The sequence below is a fragment of the Sciurus vulgaris genome (assembly GCF_902686455.1).
Source record: "Sciurus vulgaris genome assembly, chromosome: 3".
Classification (NCBI taxonomy): Eukaryota; Metazoa; Chordata; class Mammalia; order Rodentia; family Sciuridae; genus Sciurus; species Sciurus vulgaris.
In genome coordinates, this window is record NC_136463.1 from 155168325 (window position 1) to 155187543 (window position 19219).

The 19219-nt window shown below is 34.5% G+C and overlaps 1 protein-coding gene across 2 annotated transcripts in view; it reads left to right on the forward strand.

Annotated features, from left to right (window-relative positions):
• The window catches only part of BMPR2 (bone morphogenetic protein receptor type 2), a 161502-nt gene that overhangs the window by 79922 nt on the left and 62361 nt on the right, over positions 1-19219 (forward strand). For both annotated transcript variants that reach the window (XM_079130572.1, XM_079130573.1), the window contains exons 2-3: positions 8613-8783; positions 9497-9667. In XM_079130572.1, coding sequence (XP_078986698.1) covers positions 8613-8783; positions 9497-9667 — 342 coding nt within the window. The remainder of the gene's footprint in view (positions 1-8612; positions 8784-9496; positions 9668-19219) is intronic.

Sequence of the window (19219 nt, forward strand, 5' to 3'; positions counted from 1 at the left end):
TCTTTCATTTCATATTAGTAATATGTGTGTGCCTTCTCTTTTCTTGGTTTACCTGACTAGAGTCTTAATTTTATTAACCTTTTCAAATAACTAGCTTTAGTCTTTGTTAATTTCTCCTTATTAAAAGATTTCCTGTTTCCAGTTTCATAGATATCTTCTCTAATTTTTATTTTCTTCTACTTAGTTTGAATTTAACTGGTTCTTTTTCTAATTTCCTAATATGAGAAGTTCCTCTTAAAAATCCAAACACACATAGAATTGATATACTAATCCTCTAATACATATTCAATAATTATCTGTACCTAATCATTTTAAAATCTACATATTTAAATTGACTCTTTTTGAAAAAAAAGTTTATGTGAATTTTGACAAAGGCATAGCCATCTACCTACCACCCCAATCAATATAAAGAATAGTTCCATACTCTGCAAGTTACCTGTGGTACTGTTTTGTTGTCAACCTTTCAGACTGCCCAAACTCCTGCAGCTGCTAAATAAAACTACTGTCCTTGTAGTTTTATTTTTCCAAATGTTATATAAATGAGTCATAGCTTTTTAGTACTGGATTCTTTAGTTTAATGTACTTGAGATTTATCCATGTTGTTGGATATGTCAGTAGTTCCTTCTTTTATGTTGTTTATTTGTTGAACCATTCTTCACTTGAGGGATATTTGTGTTTTTTCAAGTTTTGAACAATGATTAAAGCCACTATAAATTCTCTAATAATTTTTGTGTGAATGTAGCTTTCCATTACATTGTTCAATACCCATGAGTGGAATTATTGGGTCAAATGATCAGTATATATGTTTAACTTCACAAGAAACTGCCAAACTTCTCCATAATGGCTATAATATTTTGCATTTTCATCAGCAGTTATATTCCCCTGCATATCAGCATCGCTATCAGTACTTGGAATTGTGAAATTTTTGTGTTTTGTTCAAATTTAGTCCTTCTAGTAGCAGGTGTGGAAGCATTTCTTTCTTTCCTTTTTTGGTCACTGGGTCTTAGCTGTGTTGCCCATGCTGGCCTCAGACTCCTGGGTTCAAGTGATCCTCCCACCTTGACCTTCTGAGTAGCTAAGATTTACAGCTGTGTGCTACTATGCCTGGCTTAGTTTGCATTTTTATGGTAAAATTCACATTTTTCATATGAAAGCTTATTTGCCAAACATCTATTTTTTTTTTCTTTGTGCTAAGGATTGAACCTGGGGCCTTGCATAGGCTAGGCAAATGCTCTACAACTGAGCCATAGCCCCAGCCCTGATTATTTTTAATTTAGGGAAAAAGAAGAGAGAAAGTTGGATAGGCCAGTCTGATCTTTGGCATGCTTCTATGAATGGATGACCCACACAGAGTGTTTTACATTCAAGGGTCCTGGGTATCTAGGCATCAGAGGAGAAATATGGTGCATTTTGCCCTCTTAACCTTGTTATAAAGAATCACTCTTTGTTTAAACATCTACAGTAACAAAAATTCCCAAATTATAGTATCATCTCAGATATTTAATGCCATAATTATCTGATATTTTGTCATATTCAACTGCATTTACATATAAGGACCACCATGAATGATTCTGTAATATAAGATTTCATAGTACAAGACAATTTCTTCCAATTCTAGAACTACTTTATTGGAAGAAGTTAGGACTTTGAATGCTTTAGATAAATTTATATGATAGGACATAATGTATTCTGTTGGTAGAATACAAGGGCTTAATGTTAACTTACTTTTTGTAGGAACCATATTTTATTTATCTTCAAATTTAAAATTCCTGTTAAAATTGTACTCATATGCAAATGTTCATGGCAGCATTATTTTTAATAGCCAAAAAAAAAAAAAAAAAAAAAAGGCAAGAAGTTACCTAAATAGTCTTCAAGGGGTGAAAAATTGTGAACAGGCTATCAATAGTTAAGCGAACTGGTATTTCCATAAAAAGGAATGAACGTGCTGTATTCAACAACTTGGATGAATTTCAAGGAAATTATGCTGACGGCAAAAGAGCCAATCTCTGGGCTGAGGTTGTGGCTCAGAGGTAGAGCACTTGCCTAGCAAGTGTGAGCCACTGGATTCAATTCTCAGCACCACATATTAAAAAAAAAAAAGGTCCATTAACAACTAAAAAAATTATGTAAAAAAGAAAAGAAAAAGAACCAATCTCAAAAAGATACATACTGTGCAACAGTTGTGAAGTCACCTGATTACAGAGATGAGAATTAGTAGTTTCATAGGAGAGGAATGAGGAAAGGGATGGTGTGACTGTAAAGGGTTAACATGGGTCTCTTATGGTAATGGTACAGTTGAATATCTTGAGTGTGATGATGATATGTGACAAAAATTGCATACAGGTATGCTCACACTAATGAGTGCATGCTAACTGGCTGATTTTGAATAAACTTTCTAGGTTGTGCTAATGTCAATTTCCTGGTTGATATTGAATAGTGATTGTATAGGATTGACATTGAAGAGAGGAGCGTGGGACTTCCTTGAATAATTCTTTCCAGCCTCTTGTGAATCCACAATTTTTAAAAGATTTTTTAAATGTTAAAAGTTCAAATGTAGGGCTGGGGCGATAGCTCAGAGGTAGAGTGCTTTCCTCACTCGAGTGAGACACTGCGTTCCATCCTGAGCACTACATACAAATAAATAAATAAATATTGTGTCCATTTACAACTAAAAAAGTTTTTTAAAAAGTTCAAATGTAAATGCTATTTAAATTTTTAAAATATATAATACATGATTATCTTTCCTGAAAATTCAAACAATAATGAGAGTATTTGGTTAAAAGGGGGGCGGGGAGAGTACAAATAGTTAATATTTTCATAATAGCAATTGTTTTCCTTTCTCTTCTCCTTCCCGAAGGCAGGTAAATTGTATCTTTTACTGTTTGCATAATGATGATGCTGATTTATGTTTATAATGACAGTTAACTGATGCAGAAATAATAAAACAATGTCATACCATTACACCCTTCTTTCGTTGTAGTTTCATGTCACTGGAGTAGAAAATGCAGGATAGCTGCCACATCTGTTCCTGGAAGTAAAATACAGCATATGATTAGCAAGTGTATATAAACAGTGTGTGTGTGTGTGTGTGTGTGTGTGTGTGTGTGTGTTTGTGTATAATATATATATATATATATATAAACAGAAAATGATTATTTTATTCTCAGTAATTTGGCTATACATGTAGGTGGAAATAATAAAATACTATACTAAAATAATATACCATTTTCAGCTTCATTTATAGTAAAGTGGTAGAAAGACTATATGGTTACTGCTCAGATTTTGTAATATTTGAATTAGAATATGGTATCGAATACAGTGCATTTAGATAGGAAAACCATCTGCCTTTCACACTGTCAGGGTAGTTACTGTATTAAAATAAATTAAATCAATTTGTTCTTTCTTTCAGAACTATTGAAGTAACCCTATAGCTTGTTAGGGGAGACTGGCATTTAGGCAGATAAAATACTATAATACACTGTGGTATAATGCTAGAACAGACATTAACTTTGGGAGTACAGAGCACATAATTTAACAATTTGGAGACTTCACTGAGGAGTTGATATTAAAACTGGGTCTTGGAGATGAGTCTTAAGTTTTTCAGAAAATATGGCATTCTGGATACTTGTAGCATTATGTAAAGATCATTATGTATAAAGGTCATGAGAGGCCTCACCGTGTGTGTGGTAGGGAGTGGGAATTGAGGAGTGCAGTGGCAAGAGATAAAGACTGGATCCCAGGCTGACTCACCCATTAAGCACAATAGGCCTCTTGCCCACATTATTTCTGGAAGCTCATGAAATATTTTAATTTCTTCTCAAATTGGAAGGAAAAAAAATGAACTTTTAGGTTGAAGAAATGTTTTAATATCTAATACTAATATATTATCTTTATAAAATATAATTTTAATGTTTGTTATGGAGGAAGGAGCCCATGGAAACAAAAGCTCCTAAGACCCACAAAAGTAATTTTGTAACTCTGTTGGGTCTTGAGTAAAGGGTCTTATAGGCTAACCAAGACCCTTAGTTAAGTACAGTCAGCATTTTAAGTACAATCAGCATAGTCTTTTGTGAAGATGCCTTTATCAGCAGTTTGGATGAGATTATTTCCAGTTTATTGTAGTTCAGCTAAACAAAATTGTTTTAATATTTATAACCAAATTTCACCTGTTAAAAATTAGAAGAACATGAGCATGGAAGTACATGCTTATAAACCCAGCTACTACAGAGGTTGAGAGAGGAGCCTCAAAAATTTGAGGACAGCCCCGGAAACTTAGCGAGACCCTGTCTCACATTGGTCATTCAATCATTTAATCAATGATTAAATCAATGATTGGTGGTACAGTGCTTGCCTATCGTGCACAAAGCCCTGGGTTCAATCCCCAGTACTGCAAAAAACAAAACAAAAAACCCCAATAATTTCTTTTCAAGACCCATGTTTAAACACTGATTGTTTTAATATGTTCCTTAAAAGAATTAATTGACAATAAATGTCAGATCAAAATTTTTCTAGCTGTTGACAAATTTAGACTACTTACATGTAAATAACCAGTCTCCGTATGTAATCTGTGATGATAAAATTTTGCTAGACTATATGTTTCTAATTGTAGTCTTAATTTCATCCCTACTTTTCATACATTATTTATGAAGAGTCCAAAACCTTATTATAGATATGTTGCTGAGACTATTTCTAACAAATGGCTTTTAAAAACCTACAGACACTGGTTTATAAAATGGATTTTTCTTTGTTTTGATTAGGCTAGTAAGTTTTTGCAAGAAACCCTTTATATTGAGTACGAATCATAATTCGAAAGCAAGTATTATTTGTAAAATAGCAAATTATAATTGGCCTACACTAATGCCCTCATAACCAAATAATTTCTTAGAAGTAGGCTGAAATTATTTTAAGAAAAATAGTTTAGGAAATCCGAGAGATGTTAACAGTATGATTCAGTTTTCTCCAGTTGAACCTTTATAGCACACATGGCTTTAATATTCAGTTCAGTTTAGTTTTTTTTTTTTGGAGGGGAGATGGGGGGCGGGTGGGGACAGGAGAGGTTGGATTTTTGTTTGCTTTTTGGTACCAGAGATTAAACCCAGGGGTGCTTAACCACTGAGCCACATCCCCAGGCTGTTTTATTTTTTATTTTGAGACAGGGTCTCAATAAGTTACCTAGGGCCTCACTAAGTTGCTGAAGCTGGCTTTGAACTTGTGATCTTCCTGCCTCAGTCTCCTGAGCCTCTGGGATTACAGGTATCTGCTCCTGTGCTCAGCTGGCTTTGTTTTTTGTTTAGTTGTATAAGAATTTTAGATTTCTGTCACCAAGTTATCATAATGGCACTAAAAAATTATATATGTGTCCTGACCTTTAGCTACTTTTCTGCTATAAAGGAAATCCAGGTAAGAAAAAGCTTTGTTTTTCATGTTTTCTTTCACAAAGATATACCTTTTACTTTTATTCTTGAATAGGGTACTTTTTGATCTACCTGCTTCCAGGTACAGTCAGGGCTCTACTTATTCAATAGTCAGTATAAAATCCTAATCAAAAAGAACAGCAGAAGAGGAAGAGGGGTAAAATTAAGTTTATTTTGGTTGTGGAAAAATAGAGTTATTGAATTCATAAATTTATTCTAATCTTTCTAACAAAACAAAAAAGAAACAGACTAAATTATAAAACTTTGATGTCTGGTAGGAAGTAAGGAGGGTTTTACAAGGGCAGGATAGGGAGAAGGAATTATATGCCTCATGAATAGATGCCTTTCAGATTTATAAAGTTTTTGTTTATAGTTTGAATTTCATAACTATGAATCTTTGTGTCATATGTAGACATGTTTGATATTAATTTTTATAATAAATAATTTGGAAAAATTTACCAATTAGGGGATAACCTAAGGAAATACCATTATATAAAAGATAATTTAATAAATACGATTAAGCTTGTCATTAAAAGAATTTGCATATGGACCAACATGATAAAAAATGTGGTAGATTAATGTCTTAGAATTTGTTTTTATAAATAGGTAGTACTGTGAGCTAGGGTTGTGGCTCAGTGGTAGAGCACTTGCCTAGCATGTGTGAGGCACTGGGTTCAATTCTCAGCACCATATATGAATAAATGAATAAAAAAAGAAAGATCTAACAACATCTAAAAAAATATTTTAAAAATAGGTAGCACTATATATTTTAGCTATGTAATTGATACTGGTAAATAACTTCTAGAGGACTATCTAAAGTGATTTTATTTTAAGTTTTTTAGTCTTTTTAGTTATACATGACAGTAGAATGTATTTTGACATCTCTTACATACATGAAGTATAACTTCCCATTTTGTGCTTATACATGATATAGGCATTATACTGTTGGTGTCTTCACATATGAACAGAGGAAAGCTATGTCCAATTCATCCTATTGTCTTTACCATCCCCATCCCTCCTTCCATCCACTCATTCCCCCGGTCCTATCCTGGTGAACCTCTATGCCTTTACCCCTGCACCACCGCCTATGAGATGTAACATTTGGCCTTTGGTTTTTTGGGGATTGGCTTATCTCACTCAACATGATAGTCACTAGTTCCAACCATTTTCTGGCAAATGCCATAGTTTCATTCTTCTTTATGGGTGAGTAATATTTCATTGTGTATATTTACCACATTTCTTTATCCATTCATCTGTTGAAGGACACCTAGGTTGGTTCCATAGTTTAGCTATTGTGAATTGAGTTGCTATAAACATTGATGTGGCCTCCTCACTATAGTATGCTGATTTGAAGTCCTTTGGGTATATGCCAAGGAGTGGGATAACTGGGTCAAATGGTGGTTCCATTCCATGTTTTCTGAGGAATCTCCATACCACTTTTCAGAGCAGTTGCACCAATTTGCACTCCTACCAGCATTGTATTAGTAGACCTTTTCTCCCCACATCCTTGCTAGCATTTATTGTTGCTTGTATTTTTGATCATTGCCATTCTGACTGGAGTGAGATGAAATCTCAGTGTAGTTTTAATTTGCATTTCTCTAGTTGTTAGAGTTGTTGAACATTTTTTCATGTATTTGCTGACCAATCGTATTTCTTTTGTGAAGTGTCTGGTTGGTTCCTTTGTCCATTTATTGATTGGGTTATTTGTTTCTTTGGTGTTTTTGAGTATTTTTTTGGTGTTTTTGAGTTCTTTATATATCCTGTAAATTAATGCTCTGAGGTACCTAAGTGATTTTAAAATATACAAATTAAGTCTTATTTTTGTTTTTCACTAGTTACTGTCTGTGATTCTCTCTATCCAAATAAGATACTTGAGGGCTAGAAGTCTATATTGCTTGTGAATACTCTATTGCCTAGCCCAGGTCTTTGGAAGTACTTTCCAATATAGGAAATGTGGCAGTTTTATATATATATAAATTGGCTGAGACACACAGTCGCTGACTCATTTCTTCTTCAGAGTTTTAGTTTTGTTCAGAAACATTTATTTTAATAAATTGTTTCTATTGCTAAAATTCTTGTGATTATGCCATACCAAGTAGATACACCCAAAATGAAAAAAATGAGTCAGAAGCCGAGGAGGAATATATTGACCAAGTGCATTAGATTAGTCTTCTGGCTGGTCAAACCTATTAGCAAAGTCTACTTTAAGAAAATGAAGGTCAAATGTTGCTTTTGATAACCTTTTACTTCTCTGGTATTCTCAACAATGTTGATAAATATTTGTTAGCCAGTAAGTTGTGTTGCAAATGTTGTATAGAAATCAGTTAAGTTACATTATGTGCATGGAGAAAGGTGGATTGGCATTAAAATTACATTAGGTTGTACCTTCAGTAGGAAGAACTATTGAGCAGTTCTTCTTGCTATTGATATTTTAAATAATGGAAAGTAATTTTCTTCTTGCCCAACTAGCAGATGTAGTTTTTAAAGACAGATTTAATAAGGCTTAATTTTCTATGCCATCAGATTCACTCATTTACATGAACAATTCCATGTTATTCATTTATTTGTTTGGTAAATTTATAGATTTTGTAACCATTGCCATTATCTAATTTCGAAACATATGTCATTTCCAAAAGAAACCATGTGCCCATTGGTAGTCATTCTCTGCATCCTTAGTATACCATGCCTAAGAATTTAACTTTCTATAATACACTATAAAATATGATAAAAATGAGTATTGTAGAATTTTCCAAAAATTTTAGACCTGTAAATTTGTTTATTTCAGCACTATAGATTGAACCTGGACCCTTATACATGCTGGAGAAGTGCTCTATCACCAGGCTACATTCTCAGCCATATTTTTTGTTTGTTTTAAAGGTTGTTTTAGAGCATGGACATTTTCTTTGATATTTCTTTATTTGGACACCAAAAGTATTTAATAGAAGGAAAGAGCAGTGCGATAATTTGAGAAATAAGAGATTGCTTTTGGGAAATGAGTTTTCAAATTTTCTTGTTTGGATGTTACAAATTGATTAGCAGAAGGAAGTTATTGAATAAAGTAAAATTTAAAAATCTATGATTTGAATATGAAGGACTTAGGAGGGAAATTGATATCATTAAAAATAACACAGATTTTATATAATGTTTTATAAAGATTATAATAAAATTAATTCATCATTGTTATTGTCTTTATTTCAGCTTCCCAAAATCAAGAACGGCTATGTGCATTTAAAGATCCATATCAGCAAGACCTTGGGATAGGTGAAAGTCGAATCTCTCATGAAAATGGAACAATATTATGCTCAAAAGGTAGCACCTGCTATGGCCTTTGGGAAAAATCAAAAGGAGACATAAATCTTGTAAAACAAGGCAAGTAATGCTTTCTTACCTGACATGGTTTTATGTTTCATACAATTGGAAGTTTATCTAAAAATGACATGAGACTAGATTAAGATCTTCTTCAGAAAAATAATAAATTTAAGAGTATGTTTTATTCTCTGACAATACTTCTAACCTCTATATGATATTTCATTTTATTAATGTATCACAATTTACTTATACATTAATCTGTTTTTGGACATTGTTTTTAGGCTTTCACTGTAATCTATACTGTTGAAGTGAACAACTTTGAACATAAATCTTGTATCTGTTTCCCTCATGTAGATTTATTAGATTATAAAACATGAATACTTTAAAGACTATAACAAGTGCCAGGTGGCTTTCTAAAAATGCCATCATTTGCATTCCTTTTAGCATTGTATGAGAGTGTCTGTCTTATTGAATCCTTGCTATGATTGCATATTATTTTTTAAACCTAGAACATTTTAATTTGTTACTTTACTATTGTTTTAAATAATTCCTAAATTAGTGATGCAATTAAACTTTTTGTTCATGTTTTTCCCCATGAAATGTCCATTGTTTCCTTTGTCATTTTTCTGTTTGTATTTTTATTGACTTGCAAGACTGTCTTATAACTTGTGCACTCACTCTTATATTTATTGCAAGTACTTCTTAGTTTGTTGTTTTCCTTTTAGTTTTATCATATTGTTTCCTAACTTGTTTTTATTAATACTGGTTTATAGGATGTTGGTCTCACATTGGAGATCCCCAAGAGTGTCACTATGAAGAATGTGTAGTAACTACCACCCCTCCCTCAATTCAGAATGGAACATACCGTTTTTGCTGCTGTAGCACAGATTTATGTAATGTCAACTTTACTGAGAATTTTCCACCTCCTGACACAACACCAATCAGTAAGTAGTTAAAGTAACTTTTCGTTACAAGTCCTTTCTCCAGAGATTTTGAAAACATAAAATAAACATTCAGGGTTGATAGGAGAGACAGGGAGACGTGCATGACATATAGCTTAAAATGACATATAGCTAACACTTGAAATCCAAAAGAGATAAACCAGAACTGCAAGGCATCAGTATATTATCAAATAAGTTTAAATCAAAATATAGTACCTAAGGAGGGGAATTTGACAATACTAAGGAAACTGTAGCTGGGCTCAGTGGCAAGTGCCTGTAGTCACAGCTCTTTGGGAGCCTGAGGCAGGAGGATCACTTGAGCCCAGGAATTTTAAGGCCAACCTAGAAAGACTCTCCCAAAAAATCCCAGAAAATGACATGGGTGATTACTCTTTCACCCAGCATTCCCATTTCTAGAAATTTATCTGGAAAGATACATTATTAGTAGTGTGATTCAATCCAGACCCTAAAAGCTAGAAGGGCCTGTAACAACATTTTTCAAGCCCTGAAAGAAAATGGATGCCAACCAAGAATCTTATACCTAGCAAAACTTACCTTCAAATTCGACGATGAAATAAAATCCTTCCAAGATAAACAAAAGCTAAAAGAATTTACAAAAAGAAAGCCAGCATTACAGAACATTCTCAGCAAAATATTCCATGAGGAAGAGATGAAAACAAAGAAGCAAATCAGCAAAGGGAGGAATTATCCTAAAGGAATTGTCAAATAAAGGAGGAACCAAGTTGTGTCAAAAAAATAAATAAATAAAATTTAAAAATGAACCATATGACTGGGAAACCAAATCATATCTCAATAATAACCCTGAATGTTTAATGGCCTGAATTCATCAATCAAAAGACATAGACTGGCAGATTGGATTAAAAAGAAGGATCCAACAATATGTTGCCTACAAGAGACTCACCTCATAGAAAAAGATACCCATAGACTAAAGGTGAAAGGATTGGGGAAAACATACCATGCATATGGACTCAGCAAAAAAGCTGGAGTATCCATCCTCATTTCAGATAATGTGGACTTCAAGCCAAAGTTAGTCAGAAGGGATAAAGAAGGTCATTTCATACTGCTTAAGGGAAGCATAAATCAGCAAGATATAACAATCATAAACATCTATGCCCCAAACAGTGGCTCATCCACGTATGTCAAACAAATCCTTCTCAATTTCAGAAACCAAATAGACCATAACACAATAATACTAGGTGATTTTAACACTCCTCTCTCACCACTGGACAGATCTTCCAGACAAAAATTGAACAAAGAAACCATAGATCTCAATAACACAATCAATAATTTAGACTTAACAGACATTTATAGAATATACCATCCAACCAAGAGCGAATACACTTTCTTCTCAGCAGAACATGGATCCTTCTCTAAAATAGACCATATATTATGCCACAAAGCTAATGTTAGCAAATACAAGAAGAAAGAGACACTGCCTTGTATTCTATCAGATCATAATGGATTAAAGTTAGAAATAAATGAAAGAGTAAAACACAGAAACTATTCCAACATCTGGAGATTAAACAATATGCTATTATATGATGAATGGATAACAGAAGATATTAGGAAGGAAATTAAAAAATTCTTAGAGGTAAATGAGAACAAAGAAACATCATATCAAAATCTCTGGGACACTATGAAAGCAGTACTTAGAGGGAAATTTATTTCATGGAGCGCATTTAATAAAAGAAGTAAAACTCAACAAATAAACGACCTAACACTACAGCTCAAAGCCCTGGAAAAAGAAGAACAGAACAGCACCAAAAGTAGTAGAAGACAGGAAATAGTTAAACTCAGAGCTGAAATCAATGAAATTGAAACAAAAGAAACAATACAAAAAATTGACAAAATAAATAGTTGGTTCTTCGAAAAAATAAACAAAATTGATAAACCTTTAGCCACACTAACAAAGAGAAGACGAGAGAAAACCCAAATCACTAAAATTTGTAAGGAACAAGGAAATATCACAACAGACAGGATTGAAATACAAAACATAATTAGAAGCTATTTTGAAAATCTATACTCCAACAAAATAGAAAATTTCGAAGACAGGTTTCTAGAGACATACGAATTGCCTAAACTGAATGAGGAGGACATACACAATTTAAATAGACCAATTTCAAGTACTGAAATTGAAGTCATCAAAAGCCTACCAACAAAGAAAAGTCCGGGACCAGATGGGTTCTCAGCCGAGTTCTACAAAACCTTTCAAGAAGAGCTCATTCCAATACTTCTCAAAGTATTCCATAAAATAGAAGAGGAGGGAACCCTCCCAAACTCATTCTATGAAGCCAATATCACACTGATACCTAAACCAGACAGAGACTCATCAAGGAAAGAAAATTTCAGACCAATATCCTTAATGAACATCGACGCAAAAATTCTCAACAAAATTTTAGCAAATCGCATACAAAAACATATTAAAAAGATAGTGCACCATGATCAAGTGGGTTTCATCCCAGGGATGCAAGGTTGGTTCAACATCAGGAAATCAACAAATGTAATTCACCATATCAACAGACTTAAAGTCAAGAATCACATGATTATTTCAATAGATGCAGAAAAAGCATTTGATAAAATACAGCACCCCTTCATGCTCAAAACACTAGAAAAAATAGGGATAGTGGGAACATTCCTTAACATTGTAAAGGCCATTTATGCTAAGCCCATGGCTAATATCATTCTAAATGGTGAAAAACTGAAAGCATTCCCCTAAAAACTGGAACAAGGCAGGGATGCCCTCTTTGACCACTTCTGTTTGACATCGTTCTTGAGACTCTAGCCAGAGCAATTAGACAAACCAAAGAAATTAAAGGGATACGAATTGGAAAAGAAGAACTCAAACTATCCCTGTTCGCTGATGACATGATTATATATTTAGAGGAACCTGGAAATTCCACCAGAAAACTCTTAGAACTCATAAGTGAATTCAGTAAAGTAGCAGGTTACAAGATCAATGCTCATAAATCCAATGCATTTTTATACATAAGTGATGAATCTTCAGAAAGAGAAATTAGGAAAACTACCCCATTCACAATAGCCTCGAAAAAAATAAAATACTTGGGAATCATTCTCACAAAAGAGGTGAAAGACCTCTACAATGAGAACTATACAACACTAAAGAAAGAAATTTAAGAACACCTTAGAAGATGGAAAGATCTTCCATGTTCTTGGATAGGCAGAATTAATATTGTCAAAATGGCCATACTACCTAAAGTGCTATACAAATTCAATGCAATTCCAATTAAAATCCCAATGACGTACCTTACAGAAATAGAGCAAGCAATTATGAAATTCATCTGGAAGAATAAGAAACCCAGAATAGCTAAAGCAATCCTTAGCAGGAAGAGTGAAACAGGGGGTATTGCAATACCAGATCTTCAACTCTACTACAAAGCAATAGTAACAAAAACGGCATGGTATTGGTACCAAAATAGAAAGGTAGATCAATGGTACAGAATAGAGGACACGGACACAAACCCAAATAAATACAATTTTCTCATACTAGACAAAGGTGCCAAAAATATGCAATGGAGAAAAGATAGCCTCTTCAACAAATGGTGCTGGGAGAATTGGAAATCCATATGCAACAGAATGAAACTAAACCCATATGTCTCACCATGCACGAAACTAAACTCAAAATGGATTAATGACCTCAGAATCAGACCAGAGACCCTGCAGATTATAGAAGAAAAAGTAGGTCCAAATCTTCACCTTGTTGGTCTAGGATCAGACTTCCTTAACAGGACTCCCATAGCACAAGAAATAAAAGCAAGAATCAATAACTGGGATAGATTCAAACTAAAAAGCTTTCTCTCAGCAAAGGAAACTATCAGCAATGTGAAGAAAGAGCCTACAGAGTAGGAGAATATCTTTGCCAATCATACTTCAGATAGAGCACTAATCTCCAGAATCTATAAAGAACTCAAAAAACTCTACTCCAAGAATACAAATAATCCAGTTGACAAATGGGCTAAGGAAATGAATAGACACTTCACAGAAGATCTACAAGCAATCAACAAACATATGGAAAAATGTTCAACATCTCTAGTAAGAAGAGAAATGCAAATCAAAACCACCCTAAGATTCCATCTCACCCCAATTAGAATGGCGATTATCAAGAATACGAGCAACAACAGGTGTTGGTGAGGATGTGGGGAGAAAGGTACACTCATACATTGCTGGTGGGGCTGCAAATTAGTGCAGCCACTCTGGAAAGCAGTGTGGAGATTCCTTAGAAAACTTGGAATGGACCCTCCATTTGACCCAGCTATCCCACTCCTTGGCCTATACCCAAAGGACTTAAAATCAGCATACTACAGAGATACAGCCACATCAATGTTCATAGCTGCTCAATTCACAATAGCCAGACTGTGGAACCAACCTAGATGCCCTTCAATTGATGAGTGGATAAAGAAACTGTGGTATATATATACAATGGAATATTACTCAGCCATAAAGAATGATAAAATTATGGCATTTGCAGGCAAATGGATGAAATTGGAGAATATTATGCTAAGTGAGAGAAGCCAATCTCAAAAAGCCAAAGGACGAATGATATCACTAATAAGTGGATGATGACACATAATGGGGGGAGGGAAGGGTTAGTGTTAGGGTTAGAGTTAGGGTTAGGGAGGGGGGCAAGTATGGAGGAAGGAAGCACTGTATAGAGGGAAAAGAGGGGTGGGACGGGTGGGGGGAAGGGAAAAAATAACAGAATGAATCAAACAACATTACTCTATGTAAATTTATGATTACACAAATGGTATGCCTTTACGCCATGTACAAACAGAGAAGCAACATGTATCCCATTTGTTTACAACAACAACAACAAAAAAAAAGTCGTACTGTGGCGCACGCCCATAATCCCAGCAGCTCAGGAGGCTGAGGCAGGATGATTGCAAATTGAAAGCCAGCCTTAGCAAAGTGCTAGGCAACTCAGAGAGACCCTGTCTCTAAATGACATACAAAATAGGGCTAGGGATGTGGCTCAGTGGTTGAGTGCCCCTGAGTTCTATCCCTGGTAACCAACCCCCACACAAAAAATAAATAAATAACAAAACACTAAGCATATATATGTATATATTAAGATAAAACTCAATAACATAATTTTCAGCATTTATAAAGTACTTTATAGATCCTGTTAGCATTTATTTCATAATATTGTAATTACTAATATTACTTCTACCTATTTTGTATCCCTTCCTTATATTCCCACCCCCAACAGGTATAAGTTCATGGATGGGGATAATAAAGAGAATAAGAAAACAAAGCTTATCATCACTTATACCTCACATTTACACAGTGACATATGCATAGCACTATTCAATATCTGCTTACTGAATGAATCAGTGAATGAATGGTGGAAAGCACTGATAACAAGATTACACTGGAAATGAATACACTGGAATAGTGAGGGAATGTCATATCAGTGACTCACTGATTTGGAAGACTGACCAATGGGTTACAAACAACCTGTTGGGAATACTCTTCTAAGTCCCGCCCCCACATGGTTCTTTTTAGTTCTTGTAAGTCTTAATAAGATGTCTTGTATTTATCTACTTGTGGGAATAACACATTTCTTTCAAGCACAATAAAACATCTTTCAGACTCTTAGCTTTACTATCTACAAATGAATCTTTCTGGCATAAATTCCATTCTCTGATGTATAATATTATTAATTCAGAATGTTAGGTATTGATATATTCTGCACTGAAGATATTTCTGAAGTTTAAACATTTTTAATATGTTGGGGTAGTAATACATCGACATGAATACCTCAAGATATTCAGTGAAAAGTTTCCTTTTCACCCCTATCCCCTATTAGCCCATACCCCTCCATATACATCTCAGAGATGGAAATTCTGGGCTGGGAATTTAGATATTCTAACTCCAAAAGAACATAATGATTAAAAAATTAAAATGTGATATAGTTCCAATATCGGTTGGATATATTCTTTCAGTTTTTCTTTCCATTGAATGGATCAAGGAAAAGAAAATATAAGATGCAATGTATCACAACACTTTCAAACAGTTGTTAATCACAAAACATATAAATGAATCAGAACTATCCTAGCATGTGTAATATCAACTACACTCCTGGTAGGGCTCTGTGATTATCCGAAATATTTGTTCTGCCATCTGTAATCACATGGATTACAATCATGGAACATTACCAAACAATTTTAACACCTGTCAAAACACATAAGCATCATGTCCTGTGTCATAGCTAATTATTTATTACCATGGCATAATTTTTAGTGGATAAGAATTTTATATATTTTAAAACAACATGATTATTTGCAAGTTTTGGTTGCTTAGACTCTGAAATACTTAAGCAGCTGTTAATTCAGGCTACTGTATTATATGCTATGTAGAACAGCTAAGGGAGTTGACTTATTCCTCCAAAAGTTAAACAAAAGTACTTGAGAAATGTTGCTCACATATTTTGAAGCTACTGAAGAACTTTCTAAAGACCTTATGCTGCCAACAGTAGGAGCAGATACCCAGGCTAAATCACAGGCATGAGGGTGCAGTGGGGTGGTAGGAAATAGGGAAATGCATGACAATATCCCAAGGATGTTTGTATGTGTATTTTTTAAATTATTGTTTTATTTTTACAGACTGTATTTTGATTCACTGTACACAAATAGGGTACATCTTGTACGTGTATTTAAAGAGATATCATCAGAGTTCAGGAACTAGAATCACTAAAATGTATCTGCAGGAAGAAGCAGTGAGCAAGTGAAAAAGAAAATTCAGGGAGCTGAAGGGCAGTAGAACAGCTAGACTGTGACTGGTTCTTAGGAAACAAATAATGAGAGAGACTCAAAAATTCAAACTGGAGTGAAACCCCCTTGTCATTTATTTTTGACTCAGGTCTACTTCCTTCCTCTCTACAAGGTTCATTCTCTCAGAAATTTACATGGTGTCACTGAGGAAAAATAATTTGAGGGATATGGTAAACTGCTCCTTAACATCCATTCTGCCTTCATTCCACTGTGCCTTCCTGATCTTCAGAGGGGCAAGGAAAATAAACGGTACATTTTCTAGATATACATACAGCTAGGATTCCAAATTTTATGTAGCTGCAAACAACTCAATGCATTTATAAAAGTCACTGTTCTAGAGGACAGAAATCTGAAATAAGTTTCCTGGGCCAACTGAAGTGTCTGCAGAGCTGTGGCTCCCTCAGAGGCTCTAAGGGGAAGGTTCATTACTTTCTTCTTCCAAGCCTTTGGTGTCTGCCAGCATTCCTTGGCTTGTGTGGGTGCATCACTCTAAACTGTCTTTCTGGTCACATTCACCTTCTTCTCTTCTGTGTGTGTGCCAAATATCTCTGTTTTTCTTATAAGGACAGTTCTGATGGCATTAAGGGGCTTCCCAGATAATCCAGGATAATCGCCCATTCCAGGATCCTTAATTTAATCAATCATATGTACAAAGATGTTTTTTCCAAATAAGGTAACATCTCAGATATATTTGGGGAACTGTTTTCCAGTCTACAAAATGCTGGAAACAGCAGAGGCCTCTGTTTACTCATCTAATTCACGAGAGTTCAGAAATAAGTCCTCACCTACACAGTCAATTGATTTTTAACAACAGTGCAAAGATAGTTCAGTGGGGAAAGAATAGTCTTTTTAACATATGGTACTGGGAAATTGGATATCAAACCAAAGAATGAAGTTGGAATCCTGTATCTTATCTCATGTACAAATAGTAACTCAAAATGGATCACAGACCTAAATATAAGAGCCCAAATTATAAAACACTAAGAAGTAAATCAAGGGCGTGGTGGCACACACCTGTAATCCCAGTGACTTGGGAAGCTGATGCAGGAAGATCACAAGTTCAAGGTCGGCCTCAGCAACTTAGTGAGAGCCTGTCTCAAAATAAAAAGTAAAAAGGGCTGGGGATGTGACTAAGTGGCAAAGTTCCCCTGTGTTCAATCCCCAGTACCATAAATAAATAAACAGGACTTCTAAAATACAAATGACAAGAGAAAAAAACAGATAAATTGAATTTTGTCAAAATTTAAAACTTGTGTAATTCCAAGCCTACCACCACAAAAATGAAATGATAAGCAAAATAATAGAAAAAGGATATTTTCTAATCATATGTTTGACAATATATTTGTATCCAGGATACAAAAAGAACTCTTGCAAACAATAAAAAGACAAAGACACAATTTTAAAATGGGCACAGCATTTGAATTAACATTTCACCAAAGAAAATATATAATGTCCAAAAAGCACAAGGAAAGATGCTCAACACCTGTGTTAGTCAGGTTCCTGTTACTGTAACAAATGCCTGAGATAATCAACTTATAAAGAGAAAAGTTTATTTTGCATCACAGGTTTGGAGTTTTCATCTATGGTCAGCTGGCCCTATTGCTTTTGGTCCTGTGGTGAGGCAGCTTATCATAGCAAGTACATGTGGCACAGCAAAGCTGGTCATCTTATAGCCAGGACATGGTTAAAAAAGAAAAAAAGAAAAGGGAAGAGAAAGAGATAGGGGTCCCACAATCCCCCCTGAGGGCACACCCCCAGGGACCTAAAACCTCCCACTTGACCTCATCTCCTAAAGTTTCCTCCACCTCCCAATAGTACCAAGCAAGGACCAACTCTTTAAAATATGGGCCTTTGAGAAACATTCCAGATTCAAATTACAGCAACACTATTAATCATTAGGTAAAGGCAAACCAAAACCATGAGATGCCACCTCACATCTACTAGGGTAGTATAATACAAAATACAGACAATAGTAGGTGGTACCAAAGATAGGGAGAAATTGAAAACTTTATATATTGTTGGTGGAGCTATAAAATGGTATAACTGCTTTGGAAAATAGTATAGCAATTCATCAAAAGTTAAATATAACCATAAAACCTAACAATTCTATTCCTACCTATATATGATCAAGGGAAACAAAACATATATCCACATAAAAATTTGTACATGAATGTTCATAATAGTCAAAATCAGAAATAATTTATACATTTATCAACTGGTAGACAAATTACAAAAAGTGGTATATTCATACAATGAAATATTTAGCCATAAAAAGTATAAACATTGATATACACTAAAACACACATGAACCTTAAACATACCATGTGTTATGGTTTAGATCTGAAATTTCTTCCCAAAGGCTCAGGCATTGAAGGCTTGGTTCCCAGTGCAACAATGTTCAAAGGTGAGACTTTAGGGAAGTCTTAATATGTACATACAAATATTTAACCATATCTTGTACCATTCTGATTGGGATATTTGATAATGGGGAAGGCCATGCATGTTTGGGAGCAGAGAGTATATGAGAAATCCCTGTACCTTCCTCTCAATTTTACTGTGAACTTTTTTTTTTTTTTTTCAATAAGTCTTTAGGGGAAAAAATTATTATATCAATTTCTGGCCTTGTTTGAAATCAGCTAGGAAAGTGTACCGAGGGCAACTCAAAATTTTTGTCACCCTGCACATGTTTCTGAATGACCATGAAAACATAAGAATTGGTTTGGAGGTTACAAATACATTTTGG